The following is a 21,014-nucleotide window of genomic DNA, read 5'->3' as shown; positions in this document are numbered from 1 at the left end:
TTGCTTGCCTTCCCGTAGCCTAGGCCTACTGTTGACCTCTATGATCCTGAGCGCTGCCTTGCCTAATTGCAGCTCCTGCGGTATCGATTCTCATCATGAGTTTTATTTGACATCTCGGCTACACATAACCCAGGGAGAGGCACTGTGCTCTGGGCGCAAACGTGAAGAGCTCTGTCTGTTGCAGAACTGTTTGCGAAAAATGATTCGGGTCAACACACTAAATCATTTTTATTGTTGTCATAGAGATATTTTTTGTTTACTTGCGCTGCTCCAATCACTTGATAGAATTATCTGGACAGATGTGAACATTTTCTTTAGAATAAAATAAATCGATCTAAGACAGTTTCAGACGCCTAGGCGAAATACAAGTTCATTCCCTGATAATGAAATGAAAAATGACTTGCAATTGGTCCTGCATGTAGCTGACTCGGTTATTTGAAAAATGATGATTAGGCCTAGGCATGTTTGGCTGCTTTCGGATGTGAATTTATTGCAACCACTCTGCTGTCTGGAAGCTATAGCCTTCCAGCATAGCTGATGTCAGGCCCTTTTATAACAAATAGCAATTCTTAACAAATCGCCTACATCCATATTGTGTATTCCGACCCACTAAGTCTGACGATAATTCATTTAAAAAATCCTCTGAAATGTTCTTCAAAATAGGCTTATTTTCGTTTTAGTTATTTCTAAAATAAAAGTAAATCTTAGATACATTCAAAATGTAATTTCTAGGGCTACATTAAAGCTGTTTTTCGACATGTAGCTAGGTTAGTCAACCTGCATCACTTGAAATGTGCATTTTGCAACTTTCTGTGCGCTGTAGGCTATTTCAGTTCCAGTCCGTACTTAGGCTTTTGCTTAGGCTATCATAGGCACACGAAAATAGGCTTCCCAATTGTAACCTTAACCAGGCTACTGTTTTTTCAGATGCATAATAAGGTGGATCCTGTTTTTTGTGTGCTGGTGAAAACGAGGGTGACCAGTTTTGCTAATAAATTATTGCAATGATAGATAAAAAATTAAATGTTTAATTAAATTAAACCATAATGTTTATTACCTACAATAGTTGCTTCAATCAAAAACACACGGAGACTTTCATTGGAACTATATTTAAAACGGAAGGAAAACATTTGTATCATTCACATAATAAATACATTTGTCAACTTTCAAATTGTTTCTCCTTTTTTATGTTTTAACTCATATTTACATCATAAATAAATTCAAAAATGAAAAAAGAAGAAATTCTGCTTTCAAAAAACTAAGTTATACAAGAAAATCCTCCTAATCAGTATAAATAACCTACGTGGGGAGAGTGGAAGGACGCACACACACATGATGGTGGTCAGCTAGCTTCTCCTCTTGAGTAGGAGCTTCCTCGATATTCCAGAAAGCAGCACACACCTCCATTTATGCACGCTACATCCGCCCACTCATCCTCCCACCCACCCATCCATCCATCCACCCATTCTTCCACTCATCCACCCTCTAACCAAACCTCCATCCTTCCCTTCATAAACAAGTGTCCATTCTCCTGTTCCACCCATGACTGACCCTCTGACCTCACGCCCCAACCCCCTCAACCCCAGGCCCTGCCCTCAGCCCAAGCCTCTCCCAGGCTCTGCCTTCAGCCCAAGCCTCTCCCAGGCCCTGCCTTCAGCCCAAGCCTCTCCCAGGGCTTTGCCTTCATCCCCAGCCTCTCTCAGGGCCCTGTCTCAGTGGGCCTTCTCACGCTGCTTGCGGAGATGACATGGGGGATGATGCGACTGTAAGAATTGCATATTATTGGAAAGCGGCTGATGTGTGCTGGATTTTCTGCTGCTATTGTTGCTAATGTGGTAGTGTGGTGTACAGCACGATGTGCTGAGATTCCTCTGCACACCCGCAGTGGGGGAGCTACGAGTTGGTTTTAAAGTAAGACAATGTAGGAACTCCCCTTTCTCATCCAATATCCAATGTGCTGGGGACCCAGTTAGCTCTAAGGGGGAACCCAATGCATGGAGAACTAATGAAAAGCTAAATAGTGCAACACCAGGCATTCCAGGTGCATCGACGAAGATGCAATTCTGCCCAGAAGTCTGCGTATCATCAAAACGAGTTTGAAGTCATTATTTCAAAGTAAAAGAACTACATTGTGTTGCTTTAAAGATGATTCCATGTCATTTGAGCTGAACACAGAGCGAGAGTGTTGTAGTGATACAAGAAACAAAGAACAGGAGATAAAATCATACCCATGTCACTGCAATTAAAAAGTGCATTTCAAGTGAATTCTATCTCATGTATTCAAATCATCACATAAAATGAAAGAAAACAAAGACAAACAAACAAACAAAAAAAGAAAACGGCTGGACAGGCTTGTTGCTAACATATTTGGGCGCTAGAGTTTCCCCACAATGCATTTGGTGAAGTTTCCAAAAAGATCAACAGAAAAACAAAACAAAACCACAAATACAAACAAACAGGTTGGACAGGCTGCTGTGGAGACTTAATGGCATAACCTCAAAGTTCTTGTTTTTTTTTCTTGCTGTTGTTTTTCGTCCATGATGGCTGACCCTCCGCCACACCTCCCCTTCAGACAGGGCGTCAGCTCCCGTTGGTGATGATGACCGACGTGCCCTTGTGTCCAGGCGCCTGCTCGGCCCCCGGCATGCGCAGGTGCGACGCCACCTCATAAGGCGAGGAGCCGCCTCCGCTGCCGCAGTAGCCCCGGAGTGCGTCGGCCTCGTACAGCTGCTCGAGCGCGTAGCCCGTCAGCGAGTACGCGGCGTGCTTGTCCAGGTAGGCAGGCCGCGGGTGCGACGGGTACAGGGCCGGCGTGGGCGAGGCGGCGCACGAGCTCGGGTAGGGCAGCTGGGAGGTCGGGTGGTGCGGGTGGTGGAGGTGCTGGTGGTGGTGGTGAGGGTGTGCCGCCACGGCGTGGTGCTGGGGCGACAGGTCAGTCTGCTGCTGCTGCTGCTGCTGCTGCAGGTAGTCTTTGGGCTTGGCCAGCCGTTCGGAGCCCGGGCTGCCCAGGCGGGAGAGGGGCACGGGGCTGGGCGCTGGGCTGACCGCTGGCTGATGGCCGGCGGGCCCACGACAGTGCAGCGTGCTCTGGGTGGAGAGGTCGGAGGCGAAGCAGGTGCTGTGGGACTTGGGCAGGCCGTTGGCGTGGCCGAGGGTGGGCGGGTCGGCCACTGCGGGCCCCTTGCGTAGCTGCAGCCGGCTCTCCTCCTCCTTGATCATCTGCTGCGTGGCGCGGATCAGCGTCTCCATCTTGCTGGGCTCCTGGGGGCTCGAGCGGAAGTGGTGGTCGCCGCGGTAGCGGTCGCCTGAGTCGCTGGCCGAGCCACCGTCGGGTGAGCTGACCACACTGTCCTCTTCCCACTGACTACGACCTGCATGGGCAGAGAGCAGAGAGTTAGCCCATACACACACACACACACACAAACACACATACAGAAAACAAACACACTTTCACACTTAGTGGTTGGAATGAAACAGTACAATGAAAAACATAGGGTAACCTAACTGTTCATTAAACCACATATATGTAAACACATATGCACACTCAGACACACACACACACTGTGCGTATGTTGCGTAGGTGGCTCACCGTGCAGGCTGTGTATGGAGGCGATGTGGGGCATCAGGACATCACAGCCGTCACCGTTATCGGGCGACACTTTGGCCAGCGGCAGCACCGACCTGGCCGCGCCCCACCACGCCTCCCTGCCCGTCTGCCCTGGGGTGCCCAGAAAGTAGCGGCCAGCCTCGCAGCGCCCTCCCCGCTCGCACGAGCCCAGGTGAGCGTGCCCGTGACCGTCGGCATGGTGATCCTCAGCGATGGGCAGCCCGTAGCAGAGTGGACGGGGCAGGGCGGCCGCGTCGGCGCCGGAGGAGAACTGGCGGTAGGCGCAGGATGTGTCCAGTCCCTCGGTCGGCTCAAGGAGCTGGGGGGAGGCTGAGTCTGTGTGAGGGCTGCCCCCCCATGGGCTGTCCTGGTCAGACTCAGAGCGCTCAGTGTGGAAGCCAGGGTACTGGAAACACACACACACACACACACACAAAATCACATACACATAAGAGATGAACATCACATAAGAAGCATAACAAACAGCTAAATTGGCCATATGTACACTGTATAATATTCAGAGAAATACCACACTGTTTAGTCTGATGCTTTTTTAGTGTTTGAGGTGTTTTTGCTGTAAAGCATACAGTTGCCGTGATTTTCCATTCGGTAATAACAAAGCTCGGATACAATAAGTCAAGCCAAGTCAAGCTGCAGAGTGGTGAAGTGCAGATGGCATCATTAAGACTGACAGAATGGACCCAGAGACACCTGTGGACGGCTGGAAAAGAGCACAGAATAAAACGCCTCATCCGTTTTCCCGAATGTTTCACACTTGTCCATTTTCCAAAATGTTTCACAGCTCCGTGTTTGGTTCCACTGTAGGAGTCGCAGCAATTGGGGGAAAAACCTCTCCTCAACGGGTTCCATGTTTGTTCTTGTTTCACGCCTTTCAACTTCCAGCTGCTTCCAAAGGAATGGTTGGCAGTCGTCTAACCATTCTCTACTGATGAGTATGCTGTGACAACATGCACACAGAAACACACACACACACACACACACTCACCTGTGAGTACGGAGACAGCCGTGTCTTGCCTTTGTTGCGAGCGGCTCTCGTCTTGGTGGGTCTGCGGTTGTCGGATGCTGGGTTTGGGGTGTTGGTGTAGGGGAAAGCTGGTTTGGCCAACGTCACCTGGTCTAACGACAGCTGTATTCCTTTATATTCATTATCCCTGCAGAAACACACAAACACACACACACACACACACTTCTATGAAAATCCCCCTTGGCAGGATTAGAGCAAATACTCACATGACTTAAACCCACACAAATGCAAACAGAGTTTAAGTGTATAGACATTTATCTGTGTGCGTCTCCAGTGTGCTTCTGGTGTATACATGTTGTTTTTCCAAACCATATTCCCCCCTCTCTTCAGCTCTCTCGTAGTGAATGTACTCCGACATCTGTTGGGTAATTATGGCCCAGTTTCTCGTTAGATGGGGAGCGTGCATCGGGACGAGGGAGAGAAGTAAAACAAGGTGTCGGAGGCACCGTGAGGGGAAGGCGCACCGCCTCTCCGGGAGGATTGGCACGAGGCTTCGACAAACACACGCCGATCGCAAAGCAGAGCGCTCAAATACACAGTGAGATTAAGAGCTGTGTCGCTCCTAAATCAAGCCCACAAGAAAAATCCTACATGAGACATAACTGGGAAATGGGAATTGATTTCTGGGTAAAGTGCTCTATGGATTTTGTTTCCTACGATGAATCCACTTTGGGATAGATGGACGACTGGATAGATAAAAGATGGAAAAGACAGAAGGAATGAAGAACAGGAAAGATGGAGAGAGAGAGAGAGAGAGAGAGAGAGACCTGGAGAGGTCCTCCTGGAGCAGGGCTCAATACATTCCCTTAAACACACACTTAGCCTACATCCACACTATTCCCTTTTCCTTTTAAAGCGTTGTTTCGCTTTAAATACACTCGCCGTCACATTTACGATTTCAGAATCTTGTCCGCACTGGACACTTAGACGATGGGGCATGGATCACATGACCATTTGCACAAATCACATGACTATTCACTATCTAAATCACTACAGAGAGATAGAGGGAGAGAGAGAGAGAAAGAGAGAGGGAGAGAGAAAGAGAGAGGGAGAGGGTGGGGGGGCAGTGATTTGACCCTGTTCACACACACAAACACACACACAGAGAAACTCCTAGAGTAGTCTTTCTGCTGTGAGGGCCAGTACACACTACCAGATAAAAGGCCAGTGATAAGAGGAGGCCAGACCCGGTCACTTCGTTCTCTGCTCGGCGCACATTGACTTTCACCATGACGAGTAAACACAGATACTCCAGCCGGGGGTCAAACCTCGGGCACGGCTACCTGTCCCACCTTTGCTTCCCCCCCAACGCTCTCCCCCCCTGGGGACAGACCCCACTCTGGGTGGGCAGAGAGCTGCCCTGTGTCTGCAGCTGGACGTAGAGACAGGTCATGCCAGAGGCTAACTCTGAGAGAGGCTCCAAACAGACGCCACAGGACTGTCAGCGATGGCCTGCATGTAAACGCACACATACACACGCACGGGCACACAATTTTAACTGTGTATTCCCTATTATAGTGGAAACATACACAGTTGCTCAGTTGCTTAACCCCCACACACACACACACACACACACCTCCTCCGACACTGCCAGGCAATAAACACTCATCATCTGTACAGCCTATTAATTAAAGCCCCATAAACACATGCTTTTATGGGCACAGCTTCAGACAAGCAGATAAACTGTGTGTGCGTGTGTGCATGTGTGCGTGTGTGTGTGTGTGTGTGTGTGTGTGTGTGTGTGTGTGTGTGTGTGTGTGAGAGAGAGAGAGATGTTAAATGGCTATGAGACGTGAGGGGGAGTATGGTGCATGCATGAGAGAGAAAAAAAGAGAGAGGAAAGAAAAGATTCTGTGTGTTTGTGTGTAAGCACGCGCGCCAGAGAGAATATATGTGTGAGAGAGAGAAGTGAGGGGGAGTGTGGGTATGAGAGAAACAGAGAGAGGGAGAGAAAGAGAGAGGGAGAGAGAGAAAAAAGGGAGAGAGAGGAATGGAGAGGTAAATCTGCATGATCCATCTGTCCTTCTCCTGGCCTCTCTGCCTTGCGAGCACAAGCTGGAGCTCTTGCCCTTAATGGGGGATTTTATGACCTCATTCATTTGCATCTCTAACTGCGGTAACTGCAGCTGCAGGCTACATGCGAATGGAGCTAACACACACACACACACACACACACACACACACACACACACACCTCTTCAACTAGCTCCTAGCACACTAAGCAGAGCCTGCAGTCACATTTTGCTGCAGGCCGCTCTCTCACCAATACAGATTCCATGCCACATCATTACATGTTTTAATAGTGTTGTTATAGGGAGAAAGAGTGTTTACATGCTACTGTGTGATTGTGTGTGCGTCTGTGTGTGTGTGTGTGTGTGTGTATTAGAGGCTGGGTTCCCATGCTGGCCACTCCTAGCCTGATATAACTCATTCAGCCAGGTAGCAGCAGACACAAAACAAACACTGCCATGCAGCAGTGACTTTCATTACACACACACACACACACACACACACACTACACAAACATACACACTACACACACACACGATTACATTATTTCACCTGTACATGAACCGAGGGAACACACATGTAACCGTGTGGTGACCCTGTCCCAGACGCAGGCAAACACAGCAGTAATAAGCACCTGGAGATAACACAAGCAGGCCGCGCTCGGGTCAGATGAGCACCACACGCTCTGATGCCCCGACGCACCATACAGTTCAATTGCACTGTAGGGGGGTTACTGAAACTACTTGAGTGTCAGAGTATTACAAACATATTTTTACTAATATGATAAAAACGTTTCACACTCTGTGTGCACTTAACGGCTACTTATTTGTGCGATTGTACGGGGTCAGAAGGATACACAAATAAGCAAATCAAACTTCAAGTTTTGTGGACACACACACATGATTGACCATGGTCCTATCACTCAACTGATTGACCTTGCCTATCACTCAACTACAGTTTCCCACAGAGTAACCAGATCCCTCTGAGTAAATTGGTCTCTTCAAAACCAGGAGTGAAACAAGCATCCTAAATGCCATCACACTGCTCTCTCATTACCATCAACACACCAGAGCCAGCATAAATAGCAAATAAGAAAAATTAATTGGACAAAATCTCAATGTATAACAATATAAAAAATGAGATATCTTTGTGACAGTGCTGAGGCAGGTCCTTGACAAGCAGTCTTTGGTTGTGTCTCTGTCCAAATCACACCACGATACATGACAAAATACTTGACATTTTTCTAATTAACCTCTCTGTAATTGCTTTATTTAGTGGCTTGGCGGAGCCCTCTACATCGGCGCTCATTATCTTTGCCTGGAGAGGAGACGCCAAACACGCCAGGGAGCTCCTCCTGAGCCTGCGATCCAAGAGCAGCCAATCAGCCCAGACGCGACCAGCCGAACACAGATGTGGTGGATGTGCACACTTACCCCCCAAAATAGGGAGTCTCTCTCTACCGAGCTCATCAACCAAGGTAAAAGACTCCGCGCTCCATGCTACGATACCACAGGTTAAAGCTAAGTCTCACTGAAGAGAGTCCCTTCTACACCGACTAGGATGAGGTGGAAGTTAACATGCGAGCACGGGATGAAGAGACAGAGAGAAAGAGAAGGAGAGAAGGAGAGATGGAGAGGGAGAGGAAGGGAGAAAGGGAGGAGTAACCAGGAAAGAGAGGAGACCGTGAATAAAGAGAAAGGCAATCAGATCCAACCAATCAAACAGGGAAATAAAGAGGAACCACCACGCAGCTAAGAGTGCTGCATGTTCGAGGGAATGAGAGGGAGGCTCTTCGCTTAAGAGACCATCATATCCACATCTTAAAGCCTTTACTATCTCTCTTTCCATAACAGCTTAATTCAAAACATTGACATTGTCACTACAGGACTTATAACAAAGTCTGTGACAGCGTGTAATATTATGAGAATTATTGCTAATTGTAGTACGACATTGTAATATAATTGGACACTGCAGTAACTTCCACAATGAGTTATGATGAGTGACATCTCCCATTACATGTGTACATGACATGGTTATTTCAAGCTTATCATGGACATTAACTCACATGGCATGTTTAAGACATGGTTATGTCAAACCCTCAACAAGGGGCTTGCCTTTCTTCAAAAGAAAAAATACAAACTTTTTTTAGACTTTTTACCACACTGATTATTTGTTCTTCAAAGACACTACTTTTTTGTACTTTGGGAATTTTTTTCCTTAGGGATTTTTTACCTTTTGTATTTTTCATCTTTCATCAGCTTTCTTTGTGATGAAATGTATTACTATGAGCAAAACTTTCCAAAAAAAACGTATTTCATAATTCCAAACTTTCCAGACCTGCACAAGCAGCACAATTTAATGACCTCCAAAGCATATTCAGGACATGGTGATAGCAATATTTTTAGGGTTTCAAGACTAGTTTTGGTTAGCCATGTGGCCCCTCTTGGCATTAAACAACGACACCCTCCCCTCCCCCAATGAAATGCTAATGTACTGGTTCCAAGGGCTATCAGATCCACAAGACAAAGGATGTTACCTTGCTATAATGTATCCATGTGTCATGAAATGTAAATATATTCATGTTTAGTATCATTGTAATAGTCTCAGTACAAGGATTGTAATGATTTAATTGTAAGAATGTTTGGAACGTTCTATAAGTGATATTTCTGATGTATAGGATATCTCTCCTCATGCTGATCAGATAAGAATGGGTAGGTGTGAAGTAGGTGTGAGTAAGTGTGTCTGATGTCATCTGGAGAACCAACCACGTGGGGTTGTTTTGCCGCCAAACTTCTTTCTTTGTTTAACCCATACAAAAGTTACTAACTTGCATTGTTAGTTAGAAGAAGAACGAGAACTAGATGGAGAACTGAAGAAGAGAGAGAGAGGTTGATCCAACAGAGACCATGGCCTCTGAGCCATGGCCTACATAGACCTTAGACCATTTTTTGTACCCTCTCTGCTTGTAACAGAATAAACCTGATTCCTGAGTTTTCCTGAAGTTTGCCAGTCTAAGATTAATATTAAGTAATTATTCACCACAATTACTTTCAATGGTTACTGTCATTATCCTGATGCAGAGGTCAAGTACAGGGTGCCCTGAGAGATAGTGAAGGCTCTGCTGATTGGATGAAAAGCACAGTGAATCACAGAGAGAGAGAGAGAGAGAGAGAGAAAGAGTTGTGAGCAGTACTTACGTAAGCACGTAGTTGACGCTGACGATGCAATGTGGACGCGAGGATCGGCTGTTGTGCACGATGGTGGCGTAGCTCTGGACCCACACCCAACCGCCCTGCTTGGCCAGGAAGCGATAGTACTTGGTGGTCACCTGACCTTTCACCAGCACTGCAGGACAGACGAGGACACAATCAGCCAGCACCAAACACAGATGAGACACATGGAGGCAGAGGACGACAACTCAGTGCATTACATTACATTATTACAGACAATTAAGGAGTTACTTGACTGAGATCGTAATTAAGGAGTTACCTGACTGGGAAGACTAAGATATCAGTTGATCGATGGCTCTGTTTGCCTGTTTGTTTTGCTGACCAAGCACACCACACCTTACAGTACATAACTATGCAGAAATGTGACTGATTTCTTTGTTTGTGTCACATGGGTTGCACACACATTAGCCTTCACGGAATAACAACAATAACCCTCGCCCGTCAGGCAAACATGTCACAGGACTTATGCCAGACAGACACGATGCCAACAAGCACACAATGGCGAACAACTCTCAACTCTATAAGAGTTCCACTGAAAATGATGAAAACCTAGGATTTCACATGACACAAGGCTTTGTAATCTAACTAGACTCTTTTGACTTTTCATTTTGGTTATGAAAAACATCCCACAGAGGTTCAGTGGCATCTGCTTTTTGTATAAGCTTACAATCCTACTTTAATGAGACAAAGACTGATATCATTGGGTGATTGTTTTGATTGGGGGGGGGGCGATATTTCTGCTTGAGGCATTTGAGGTGATGTCCACTGAGAGGGACAAACATACTTGACTCACATAAGTGGTGAGCGCACCGAAGGTGAAAGATATCACATCCGTGGACGTGGTGATATAACGTCTTCTCTATGAGGTCCTGAGGCTCATAGCCCGTCAGCTCTGCCACCCTAATACACACATACACACACACACACACACAAACACACAAATAGAAAAAGAGAAAAAGTACACATATAAACATATATTGATTTAGGCCTACATAAACACGTCTAAAATGTATTTTGCAGCATAGGAATCACACACACCTAGGTCAAGCATATTCCAATTCCAAATATTTTCTTTCATAACAACCTTATAAATAAGCTGAGTTTGCCCTGTGGGTCTATCCCATTCTTCTCCTGATGAATTATTGACATGTTAGATGCTAAACAGTGACACCCTAGTCTCCGCGGGTTTACACATTTGCTATGCACTTAATGACACTGTGTCAAGGAGGAAGACTAGGATGTAAAAGACAAACAAACATTCTTCACTCTCCCCAATCTCTTCCTCTCTCACTCTTTCAGCGGACAGCAAAGACATGGAGCACGTAGGGTGTTATAACAACGGATGACCTGTCCCTTCACAAATTCAACTAGTAGCTCATTTGTCCGAGTGAAGTCCCTGCGCGCACAACTTTGCACCACGCGAACGCGCACTGTACGCTAAATAATGTGTAGCCTACGTTCTGTTCTGGTCTGTCAGCATGGTCAACTTAATGTCGACTGGTAGCCTACAACTGTTAGCAGAGTGCTAACAATACCAAGATCAGACTATTTGACACCGATACAGGTGCAGGTAACTCACATGCAATAATATATTTCTGCACTGTAATTGTCACTTGCTCTGGATAAAACGAATGTAAGCTAAATGTAGCTTTTTTACCTAGAGTCCAGGAAGATGAGCTTCATGTCAAGGCTGGCCCTGAACATGAACATGTTGCTATGGAGTTTGATCTCAGTGACGGCGCTGGGCGGGAGAGAGTGGCCCACCGCCACCAGCCCCACGTTTTGGTAGCAGCCGTCAAACGGAGACATGTCTAGGCTATACTGCCTGATCTTCAGGTAGCCGCTACAGTGGATCACCTGCGGGGAGAGGGGCTGTTAGAATGGATAAAACATACATAGGCCCTACACATGGTACGCACACACACGCACGCACACGCACACACACACACACACACACACACGAAGAACATAGGAAATAGCCTAGTATTATAATAGTTAACTTAATTAAGGCTATTTTAGACATTTGTAAAACATGTAGGTCTATATACAGCCCCTATTTAAGCGTAGCCTAGCTGAGGAAAATTAATAAACAACAGTTTCAAAGCAGTGATATAAAATGGCTTACAGTCTAAATATGCTTCCACGGCAAGGCATGAAGCAACAACATCGATTTACACCAGACCACACTTTTCAGGGCAGAAATTAAATGCTGTTTTCTTGCTGTCCCAAATGACCAGATATCCCTGGCTGAATGCATCTACTGAAAACATGATTAAAAAAAATACCTTGTACCCGCCGCAGGTCAAGCCAGCATTTCGCTTAGCCAGGACGCACTTCATTCTCAGAAAGAAAGAACGTTCGATCTCGTATTCTAAGACAAAAAGAAAGAGATACAATAATAAACAAATGTGACATTTAGCCCGCCATTAAACAACAACGTTACACATTCCGGGTCCTACCTTGAACAAAGTGCGAATGGTACGGCTGGTGGGCCGTCAGCACCGCGGTCATTTCGTCATGGTCCGCGGGGTGTATATATTCGTAAATGCTATTACCCGTCAGCTCTACCTGTTAAAATGAATATTTGTCATCCCCGCCATGGACACAAACAGTGGACTAGCCTACAGATGCCTAAAGACTTGAGACAATAATGGCGAAGGCTACTTTATATACGGCCCTATAGGCCTATATCAAGTAAATCACAGCATCGCAGAGACCAGCACACTTTACCTGTGACAGGCCGAGATGGACCGATGCGGTCTCGGAAATGTACATAATTTTCCCGTCAGGGGCCACCACAAAAATGAACCCATCCAGCGTCTGGGGCAAAAAGAGAGGACAGGTTACAGGGATACGAAATTAACATCTGTGGAGATTATAGGCTACTCATTTCGAAAATAGTGTTCGTAGTGTACAGTCTAATTCCAACATGTTCAAGGTAAAACAGCCACATTTCATAAACGTTTGCATTTGGCCACAAGATTAATTACATTTCAAACGGCCCTACACAATCCAATATTTAGCTTTTTAGAAATGCAAATTATTTTCTATATATAATAATGTAAGTATAATATGAAAATATTAAATAAAATATTGAACGCATAGGCCTACATTCAGATATCATATGTTTCTGATGAACTATCAGAACTAAGATTAAACTGTGTCACTGAAAACTGGGGAAAGTCCATGACATAATTCTACTGAGTTAGCAAACAGAATCGCAATATAAAAAAAAATATATATAAAAAAAATCGAAATTACTGTCAAACAATTCTGTTAATTATTATCAAACCAACAAAACATTAAACAGGGTTGTAGCCATTTGCGATGGTTGCATAAGCAGGGAAAGTATCTTATATCCTATTCATTCACTATAGACTATCTATAACAATAATAAACCCATATAATTATGCTTTTCAACGTGATGACACCCATATCTTTTCATAGCCTACATAAGCTATACACACACATAGACGTGCGTGCGCACACACACGCACACAGGCTACACACATAAATCGCATAAATTATTCATCACCGAGTCTAAAAATATGTTTTAAAACGGCAATAGCACTACCTGAAGTAGATGCGATCCCAGTTCTCGTCCAACATTATCCAAAGAACTGGCACGGCTGACATGACCCCATGATTCCCCAAGGCCTGTGGGAGACATACATCATTTTATTTCTATAGCCTATTTCAACAGCCTTCAAAGCTGTCGCTACAGAAATCTTAAAATAATGAAAAACATTAGGTCTTCTCGTGTTCAACTATATTATTATTATTATGATTATTATTATTATTGGTCATCTATTGTCATTATCCATATGTTGTTATTATGCAGCTTGTGGTGAATATTGATTCATTGGACACACGTCGGTTTTCTTAGAGCAGGAAAAATATTTTCACACTAAATTGACTGTAAACATGATTGGAGAAATGTAAATCGCCTGTGCATATAGCCCACCCGAAGGAACCAACAAAACTCGATACGGCAAACAGGAGTTGCTGTCCCCAGTAAGCCCCTGCGCAATCCCAATTGAAATGCAAATCGTTCGAAAACAAACACGCAGCGAGCAAAGATCACAGCAAAGCCCCCGATTCCCATTTTAATATTAACCAAATATGCACTTCACGTTTACACAACAGAAACAATGAAATTACTCCTTAACCACAACTCAAATACCATGCGTGCCCATTGTTTCTCCCCAACACATGCACAACTGCATCTGAGAGAAAACAGTGGGGTATGAGCCATCTTTCGATTTTTTTAGCTCCTCCAATGACATAGAAAAGGCACTCGACAAAAATGAGTGACAGAGGCAGACGGGCACAGTTTCTTACAATTCAGTGAATTTCTACACTAATGCAACAAATCAAATATATTTATAACTCTGTATTTATAAATGTATAGACGTGGGTGCAATAGTGCATGCCAAACGTCCATGAGTTTTTGACGTCTAGTGAAAACAAAAAAGACTGTGCCTGGGATGCGTTAGGTAGCACGAAAATACGCTGATTTGGCCCTCTTGCTGTACTGGCTCACTGGCTAATTACCAGTCGAGATGTAGGTAGAGCCGCGGGCAGGTCGGACAGGGACGTGTGTTCCGTTTTCTAAGCGGTGTGGGAGCTTGACTTGAGGGCCAGGTTTTTGCACTTGACCTACCGCAGAGGAATAATGCGACCCGAATTCAGTACGCTCCGATCACAAAATTAGTTTGTGCAAGAGAGCGCTTTACAATTTCTCAATGCAAAGCTCCTCGAGCCTGCTAAAGCATGCGTAGGTCTCATTCGCAAAGTGCCTTTCAGACAATAAGAGGTTGCTTCTAGGGACAAAGGAGTCACTCCAGCTAAAATACTTTCAATTGCTTACACAGGAAAGAAAATGGCATAAATCCTTTTGGAGGCGTTCCAACTCTACAAAAAAGTGTGGAAATAGCTTTAATTACAGTCACACTCACGCAACTGTACACTTCAATGCAAAGAAAGATGTACATTCCGTCTTTGTTTAATTTATTTTTTATATTCATTAATTCATTCAAAAAATAAAAAGATATAAAATAAAATAAAAACTAAAGGTTCATGTGGCTGAGTATAGAACCTGTTATGGTATGTAGCCTGCATGTGTTTCTCATTGGTTATACACCAGCACTCAATTTCCATTGACACTGGTGATCTCTATAAGGACTTGCCATTATGGATATATTTTAATAACATGTACAGATTCTGAACCATGTTCTGTTGTCTAAATGTACCAGGGAAACCAGGGTTAGAAGAACACCACAAAGTCTTCCTCTTTGCCTCTTCACATTCTTTCGGTGGTCGGTAATTTAAGTAGACTTAAACTTTAGGCTAAGGTTAACGGGACAGAGGTGAATGTCCACAAAGGATGTCTCAAATAAACCGGGCCGTAAAACATCCTCACCTTCTACGATTTTTCAAATAAACTTTTACTGTCAATTACCCAGTACATTCTCCTCGCACTAGGCCCGGTCGCTCATGGTCTTCAGATGCGCAATGAGGATAGACGCTCGATTTAGCCCTCGTCCCTTTGTGCAGACAGCTCTTCATGCAGTAGGGATGATTTAACGAGGAAAGCACATGGTTCGCTATGCTGTAGCTCGTAAAATACTCCACTGATAGTCCCCACATCACAATACAGAGACACTCACCCGAACCGCCTTCAGGTCTCCACCCGTGAGAGATTGCACCTTCAATTATTCATCGTTTTATTTTACCAGATGCTGCTTACGCGCGAAATATTTGTCCTTACAATTCCCTGTATGATATGGTCATGTGCGGCGGTGGTAAACATATGCATGTGCCATCCTCTCCCATTCAAAGAGTCCTAAAAGGGCACCTTTGATTGCTGGGTTTAATTGGATGATTACTATAGACGTGACATAATTTATTTTGCAGCTTTTTAAAGAGTGGTTTAATTCCTAACCAGGCAAATTTGTAATCGTTGGCTGAACAAGAGGGTTAACTTGAAGGGCACTAAAATATACTCTGTTCACTCCAAAATTGTGATCGCAAAAGTGAAATTCCACAGCACGGAGGAATGGCTAACATTACAGAAGTTTTACCAACACAGTGTTTGGGGCCTATAGGCCGCCTCTTTTATAGTAGCCCCCAATACATAATGGTAAATATAGCTGACTGCTGTTCACCAGCGCTTACGTATCCTCTCTGCTATGACACAGAAATGCTGCCACGATCAACAATCACCTGCAATAGCCTACGCAAAGACCCGTATTGGTCATTTTACGTACACAACTGGAGTTCGATCAGTATGTGAAGAGGGCAAAAGCGTGCAGAAGAAGGACAACTACAACTAACGTGGAGAGCCCGAAGGGTTGCACCACAAAACGATGTCATCTGGACAGTCAACAGAGCTGTTACGCGGAGGCTGCTACCATAACACTCCCAGGCCTGCTCTGTGTACACTGCAGCAGAGTGACACACACACACACAGACTCGCTCAATACCAAAACACGTCTGTTCATTTAACTTTCACTGATTCTCGAATGTACACATTTAAGAATATAGCATGTTATGGCAATAGCCTTATGGCAGCCTTTTGGTAGGCTACTTGCAAGTACACTTCTTCTGAAACTATGATACCAACCTAGAACTATGTGCATGCGATCAACACTCGTTCCTTGAGAGTTGTTCTACATAATTTATTTTGCAGCTTTTAAAGAGTGGTTTAATTCCTAACCAGGCAAATTTGTAATCGTTGGCTGAACAAGAGGGTTAACTTGAAGGGCACTAAAATATACTCTGTTCACTCCAAAATTGTGATCGCAAAAGTGAAATTCCACAGCACGGAGGAATGGCTAACATTACAGAAGTTTTACCAACACAGTGTTTGGGGCCTATAGGCCGCCTCTTTTATAGTAGCCCCCAATACATAATGGTAAATATAGCTGACTGCTGTTCACCAGCGCTTACGTATCCTCTCTGCTATGACACAGAAATGCTGCCACGATCAACAATCACCTGCAATAGCCTACGCAAAGACCCGTATTGGTCATTTTACGTACACAACTGGAGTTCGATCAGTATGTGAAGAGGGCAAAAGCGTGCAGAAGAAGGACAACTACAACTAACGTGGAGAGCCCGAAGGGTTGCACCACAAAACGATGTCATCTGGACAGTCAACAGAGCTGTTACGCGGAGGCTGCTACCATAACACTCCCAGGCCTGCTCTGTGTACACTGCAGCAGAGTGACACACACACACACAGACTCGCTCAATACCAAAACACGTCTGTTCATTTAACTTTCACTGATTCTCGAATGTACACATTTAAGAATATAGCATGTTATGGCAATAGCCTTATGGCAGCCTTTTTGGTAGGCTACTTGCAAGTACACTTCTTCTGAAACTATGATACCAACCTAGAACTATGTGCATGCGATCAACACTCGTTCCTTGAGAGTTGTTCTACATAATTTATTTTGCAGCTTTTTAAAGAGTGGTTTAATTCCTAACCAGGCAAATTTGTAATCGTTGGCTGAACAAGAGGGTTAACTTGAAGGGCACTAAAATATACTCTGTTCACTCCAAAATTGTGATCGCAAAAGTGAAATTCCACAGCACGGAGGAATGGCTAACATTACAGAAGTTTTACCAACACAGTGTTTGGGGCCTATAGGCCGCCTCTTTTATAGTAGCCCCCAATACATAATGGTAAATATAGCTGACTGCTGTTCACCAGCGCTTACGTATCCTCTCTGCTATGACACAGAAATGCTGCCACGATCAACAATCACCTGCAATAGCCTACGCAAAGACCCGTATTGGTCATTTTACGTACACAACTGGAGTTCGATCAGTATGTGAAGAGGGCAAAAGCGTGCAGAAGAAGGACAACTACAACTAACGTGGAGAGCCCGAAGGGTTGCACCACAAAACGATGTCATCTGGACAGTCAACAGAGCTGTTACGCGGAGGCTGCTACCATAACACTCCCAGGCCTGCTCTGTGTACACTGCAGCAGAGTGACACACACACACACAGACTCGCTCAATACCAAAACACGTCTGTTCATTTAACTTTCACTGATTCTCGAATGTACACATTTAAGAATATAGCATGTTATGGCAATAGCCTTATGGCAGCCTTTTTGGTAGGCTACTTGCAAGTACACTTCTTCTGAAACTATGATACCAACCTAGAACTATGTGCATGCGATCAACACTCGTTCCTTGAGAGTTGTTCTACACCGTCCAAACGAAAGGAAGGACACCGCATTGAAAATGCGCTAGAACCACATCTCACATAGGTTAGGCTACAACTGAAAGTGTTTTCTCATGATGAGAGTGTGCGAATGGGTATAGAACGCTGCTGGAAGGCAACAGATGGTGCCTGAAAAATATGAAGAGGTTCCTTAATAGCAAACAAACATACAGCCTACATGAGCTAAAACAATTAAACACCGCCAGACTTGCAGAGACAGAATAATGATGTTTAATAGGTGGACTGCTAAAAAACATTTCCTAATTTTTTAAGCAGTCAGTTTGTTACTGCATGGGTTGATACGATATGCCATGGTTTCAAGTTGCGACGTTAAATAGTGGTAAAATGCACAGTGGAATGTAAAAACAATCCCATAACCACAATACTTTAAATTACAGTTTACCAAAATAAAAAAAACAGCCTAATTGCCAACTCATCCTTGAAACGTCTCGTTTTTTTTGTGGTAAAAATGTAACTTCCCTGGTATCTTTTCAGCTCGCATATTAACACCGTTTGGGACTTTACTGGACAGAGCACAAATCGAAACGAGGGCAGGCTACCTGTCAATCACGATGAATCGCGCGACTAGAGGGGTATCCAGCGGATTGGTTTCACCCCGCATGCTTTCTTTGCCCCCTTTCTCTCCATTCATGGGTTCCAATCCCCGTCCCTTTCTATCTGTTTTCTTTGTTCGGCCCATCTTAAGTGCTTTGGTTTTAATAGGACGAGGAAGAAAAAAATCAGTTGTGGTTCTATCAAGATGCTTCAGTCAAACAAGAATCTCCATATGTTCGGTGAGATCAGACGGCGGGCCACGCGGGCAGTGCTAATTGGCGAGGCTCGGCTGCAGTCACGCAGAAAAGGAGCCCGTTGAGACCGAGGGAGAAGGTGGTAAATGATGGCTAATCGTCTTACAGGAGCACCACGGTCGCCTGACTCTGAAAGGGACTACATGTATATACATATATAAATACACACGTGTTGGCGCATGCGACCACTTTGGGCCACATATCCAATGCATGAAAGCACATAATAGTCAACCATATCCCTACAATATTTAATCTATATAATGTGAAGAAAAAATAAGATATTATTAGGCAACCATCAAATGATCGAGATCTGATACAATGCGTTAACAAATATCCAAATATTTCTCTGTGTGGAAGTTAGGCCTAATGTCCTACATGATCACTTAACACTTATCATTTTAAAGATCTGTACATGCAAGAAATATATGTACATGTACAAATGTACAATGTTAGCCTACTCAAAGTTATCATTGATGGAATTATTACAATATTTGTCTTATTAGTCTGTGATAAGGGCAGTGAAACTATAGACCGTACAGAAAAACAGATATAATGTAGGCCTTTATAAATAAAATAATATATATATATAAATACCTGGCTAAGTCAAAGTTAGTCTATAATGTTAAAATAATAAGAACAACAACAATGATAATGAAAATAACAATAATAATACCTATTATTTAAATAACAATTTTAATTGTTAGTTTTTTAATTAAATTTAATTATTATCGGTAATGTTAAAAGTTATTGTAACACTGCATTATTGATATTAATAATAGAGCTATTTAATTTGATACTAGTCTGTTGATTGTTGTTGCTAGTGCATTCTGAAATATCCATTTTGATTCATTTTAATTCTAGGCCTCCCAACAAACAGAAAATTGCTGTCAGCACAATAATGATTTGGTCTATAATATTTTTTGGTAGTAATATTATCGTGCAATGTCTTCATACATACCTTCTGGGAAAACAATTCTCATTTTCAAGTAGCTTGTTGTGAGTCGTATGATGGAAGCTTTATCGAGCTGAGACGTGATAGCAGAAGGCAATGGCAACAGTTTAGCCAGCTCATAGAATTCACTATTTTCCTTTTCCCGTCGCGTCCGGGCGGCATTCTTGGATTTTTCTTTCATCGTTTAGGTCTCTATATTTCACCAAGAGACACACTTTCTCCTGATTTGCAAGATGTCTTCTCGCCTCCAAAGAAGAAAAAAAGTCTATTGAAAGGCTGGCGTAAGCTTTTAGCTCATGTTAGACACATTGGGAGGATTTGTAAGTAAGGCGCAGGAGGCTCCCCTTGAAGAATGCATGTAGCCTAGGACATTCACCTGCAACGCTCCCCGCTCCCAGTTGAGTTCAGACCGCAAGAGTGTTGGGCAAGCCAAGCGCAACACCACTAAACCAGCCCGCCGATTCTTCAGTGACACTGCACGGCGCCAGCGAACTTCATATCCTTAAACTGAGCGAGACTAGACGTGTAAATCCAGATTTACTTGGCGATACATCCGCCTGGGCCCAGCGTTTCTTGGTGTTGTATGGCGGGGGAGTGCTTCACATTGTCCCTGTCCATAACAGGTCCCTTTAGAAAAACAAATGCAACACATACAGTGTATTATCCGAGGGTAATAACAAAGATAACGAACAATGCAATGTGAACGTAAAACCTGGAAAAGTAACAGCTTTACACACCGGCTCGTGAGAACTTTGTTGACACAGACACAATATTATCAGCGTTGTCGCGACAGTGGTTAACAGAAGCGTAAACATGTGATCGATCCGGAATTTAACAGTAGGACATTGACGGCACTAAGACACAAAGCATGCGTTTGAACATTTGACAAAACACACGTTTATCTCGCACCTCACCTCCAATTTCTGGCATAAACTTCCATTGCTTTCGCGGCTATGCGCCCAGACTAATAATATCCAGATCCATGCAGTGTTGTGCAGTATATATTTTGCAGTCCACTCACGATAGCGTATATATTCCTCAGTAAGTTGACATAGCCTACAGCTGATTATATAACTTCCACTGGTTTTGCTTAAGGAGATGCAAGCGTGTCTGAGATACT

At 44.1% G+C, this 21,014-nt stretch overlaps 1 protein-coding gene across 1 annotated transcript; it reads right to left on the bottom strand.

Annotated features, from left to right (window-relative positions):
* Nucleotides 1-1,090: 1,090 nt before the first annotated feature.
* Nucleotides 1,091-21,014, bottom strand: sim1a (SIM bHLH transcription factor 1a). Its single transcript, XM_048260032.1, has 13 exons — nucleotides 20,809-21,014; nucleotides 20,271-20,521; nucleotides 19,901-20,139; nucleotides 13,467-13,549; nucleotides 12,623-12,712; nucleotides 12,352-12,460; nucleotides 12,178-12,263; nucleotides 11,550-11,749; nucleotides 10,686-10,792; nucleotides 9,860-10,007; nucleotides 4,614-4,779; nucleotides 3,590-4,013; nucleotides 1,091-3,371 (listed from the first exon to the last, which is right to left on the bottom strand). The coding sequence occupies exons 3-13, from the start codon at nucleotides 20,073-20,075 to the stop codon at nucleotides 2,581-2,583; spliced, it is 2,379 nt and encodes a 792-aa protein (XP_048115989.1). The 5' UTR covers nucleotides 20,076-20,139; nucleotides 20,271-20,521; nucleotides 20,809-21,014; the 3' UTR covers nucleotides 1,091-2,580.

Source organism: Alosa alosa, chromosome 13, assembly GCF_017589495.1.
Source record: "Alosa alosa isolate M-15738 ecotype Scorff River chromosome 13, AALO_Geno_1.1, whole genome shotgun sequence".
Taxonomy (NCBI): domain Eukaryota; kingdom Metazoa; phylum Chordata; class Actinopteri; order Clupeiformes; family Clupeidae; genus Alosa; species Alosa alosa.
Note: the sequence above shows the minus strand (reverse complement) of the source record. Positions and strands in the feature narration are given on the sequence as shown.

What these genes read in the sequence shown, in the direction of transcription:
- sim1a (XM_048260032.1), bottom strand. Translation starts at nt 20,075, where the DNA reads ATGAAAGAAAAATCCAAGAATGCCGCCCGGACGCGACGGGAAAAGGAA. An exon ending in CTCATCTTCCTGGACTCTAG is followed by an intron (nt 10,793 to 11,549) that starts GTAAAAAAGCTA and finishes TGTGTGTATTAG; the next exon opens with GGTGGCAGAGCTGACGGGCT. An exon ending in TCGGTGCGCTCACCACTTAT is followed by an intron (nt 10,008 to 10,685) that starts GTGAGTCAAGTA and finishes TCTGTCCTGCAG; the next exon opens with TGCTGGTGAAAGGTCAGGTG.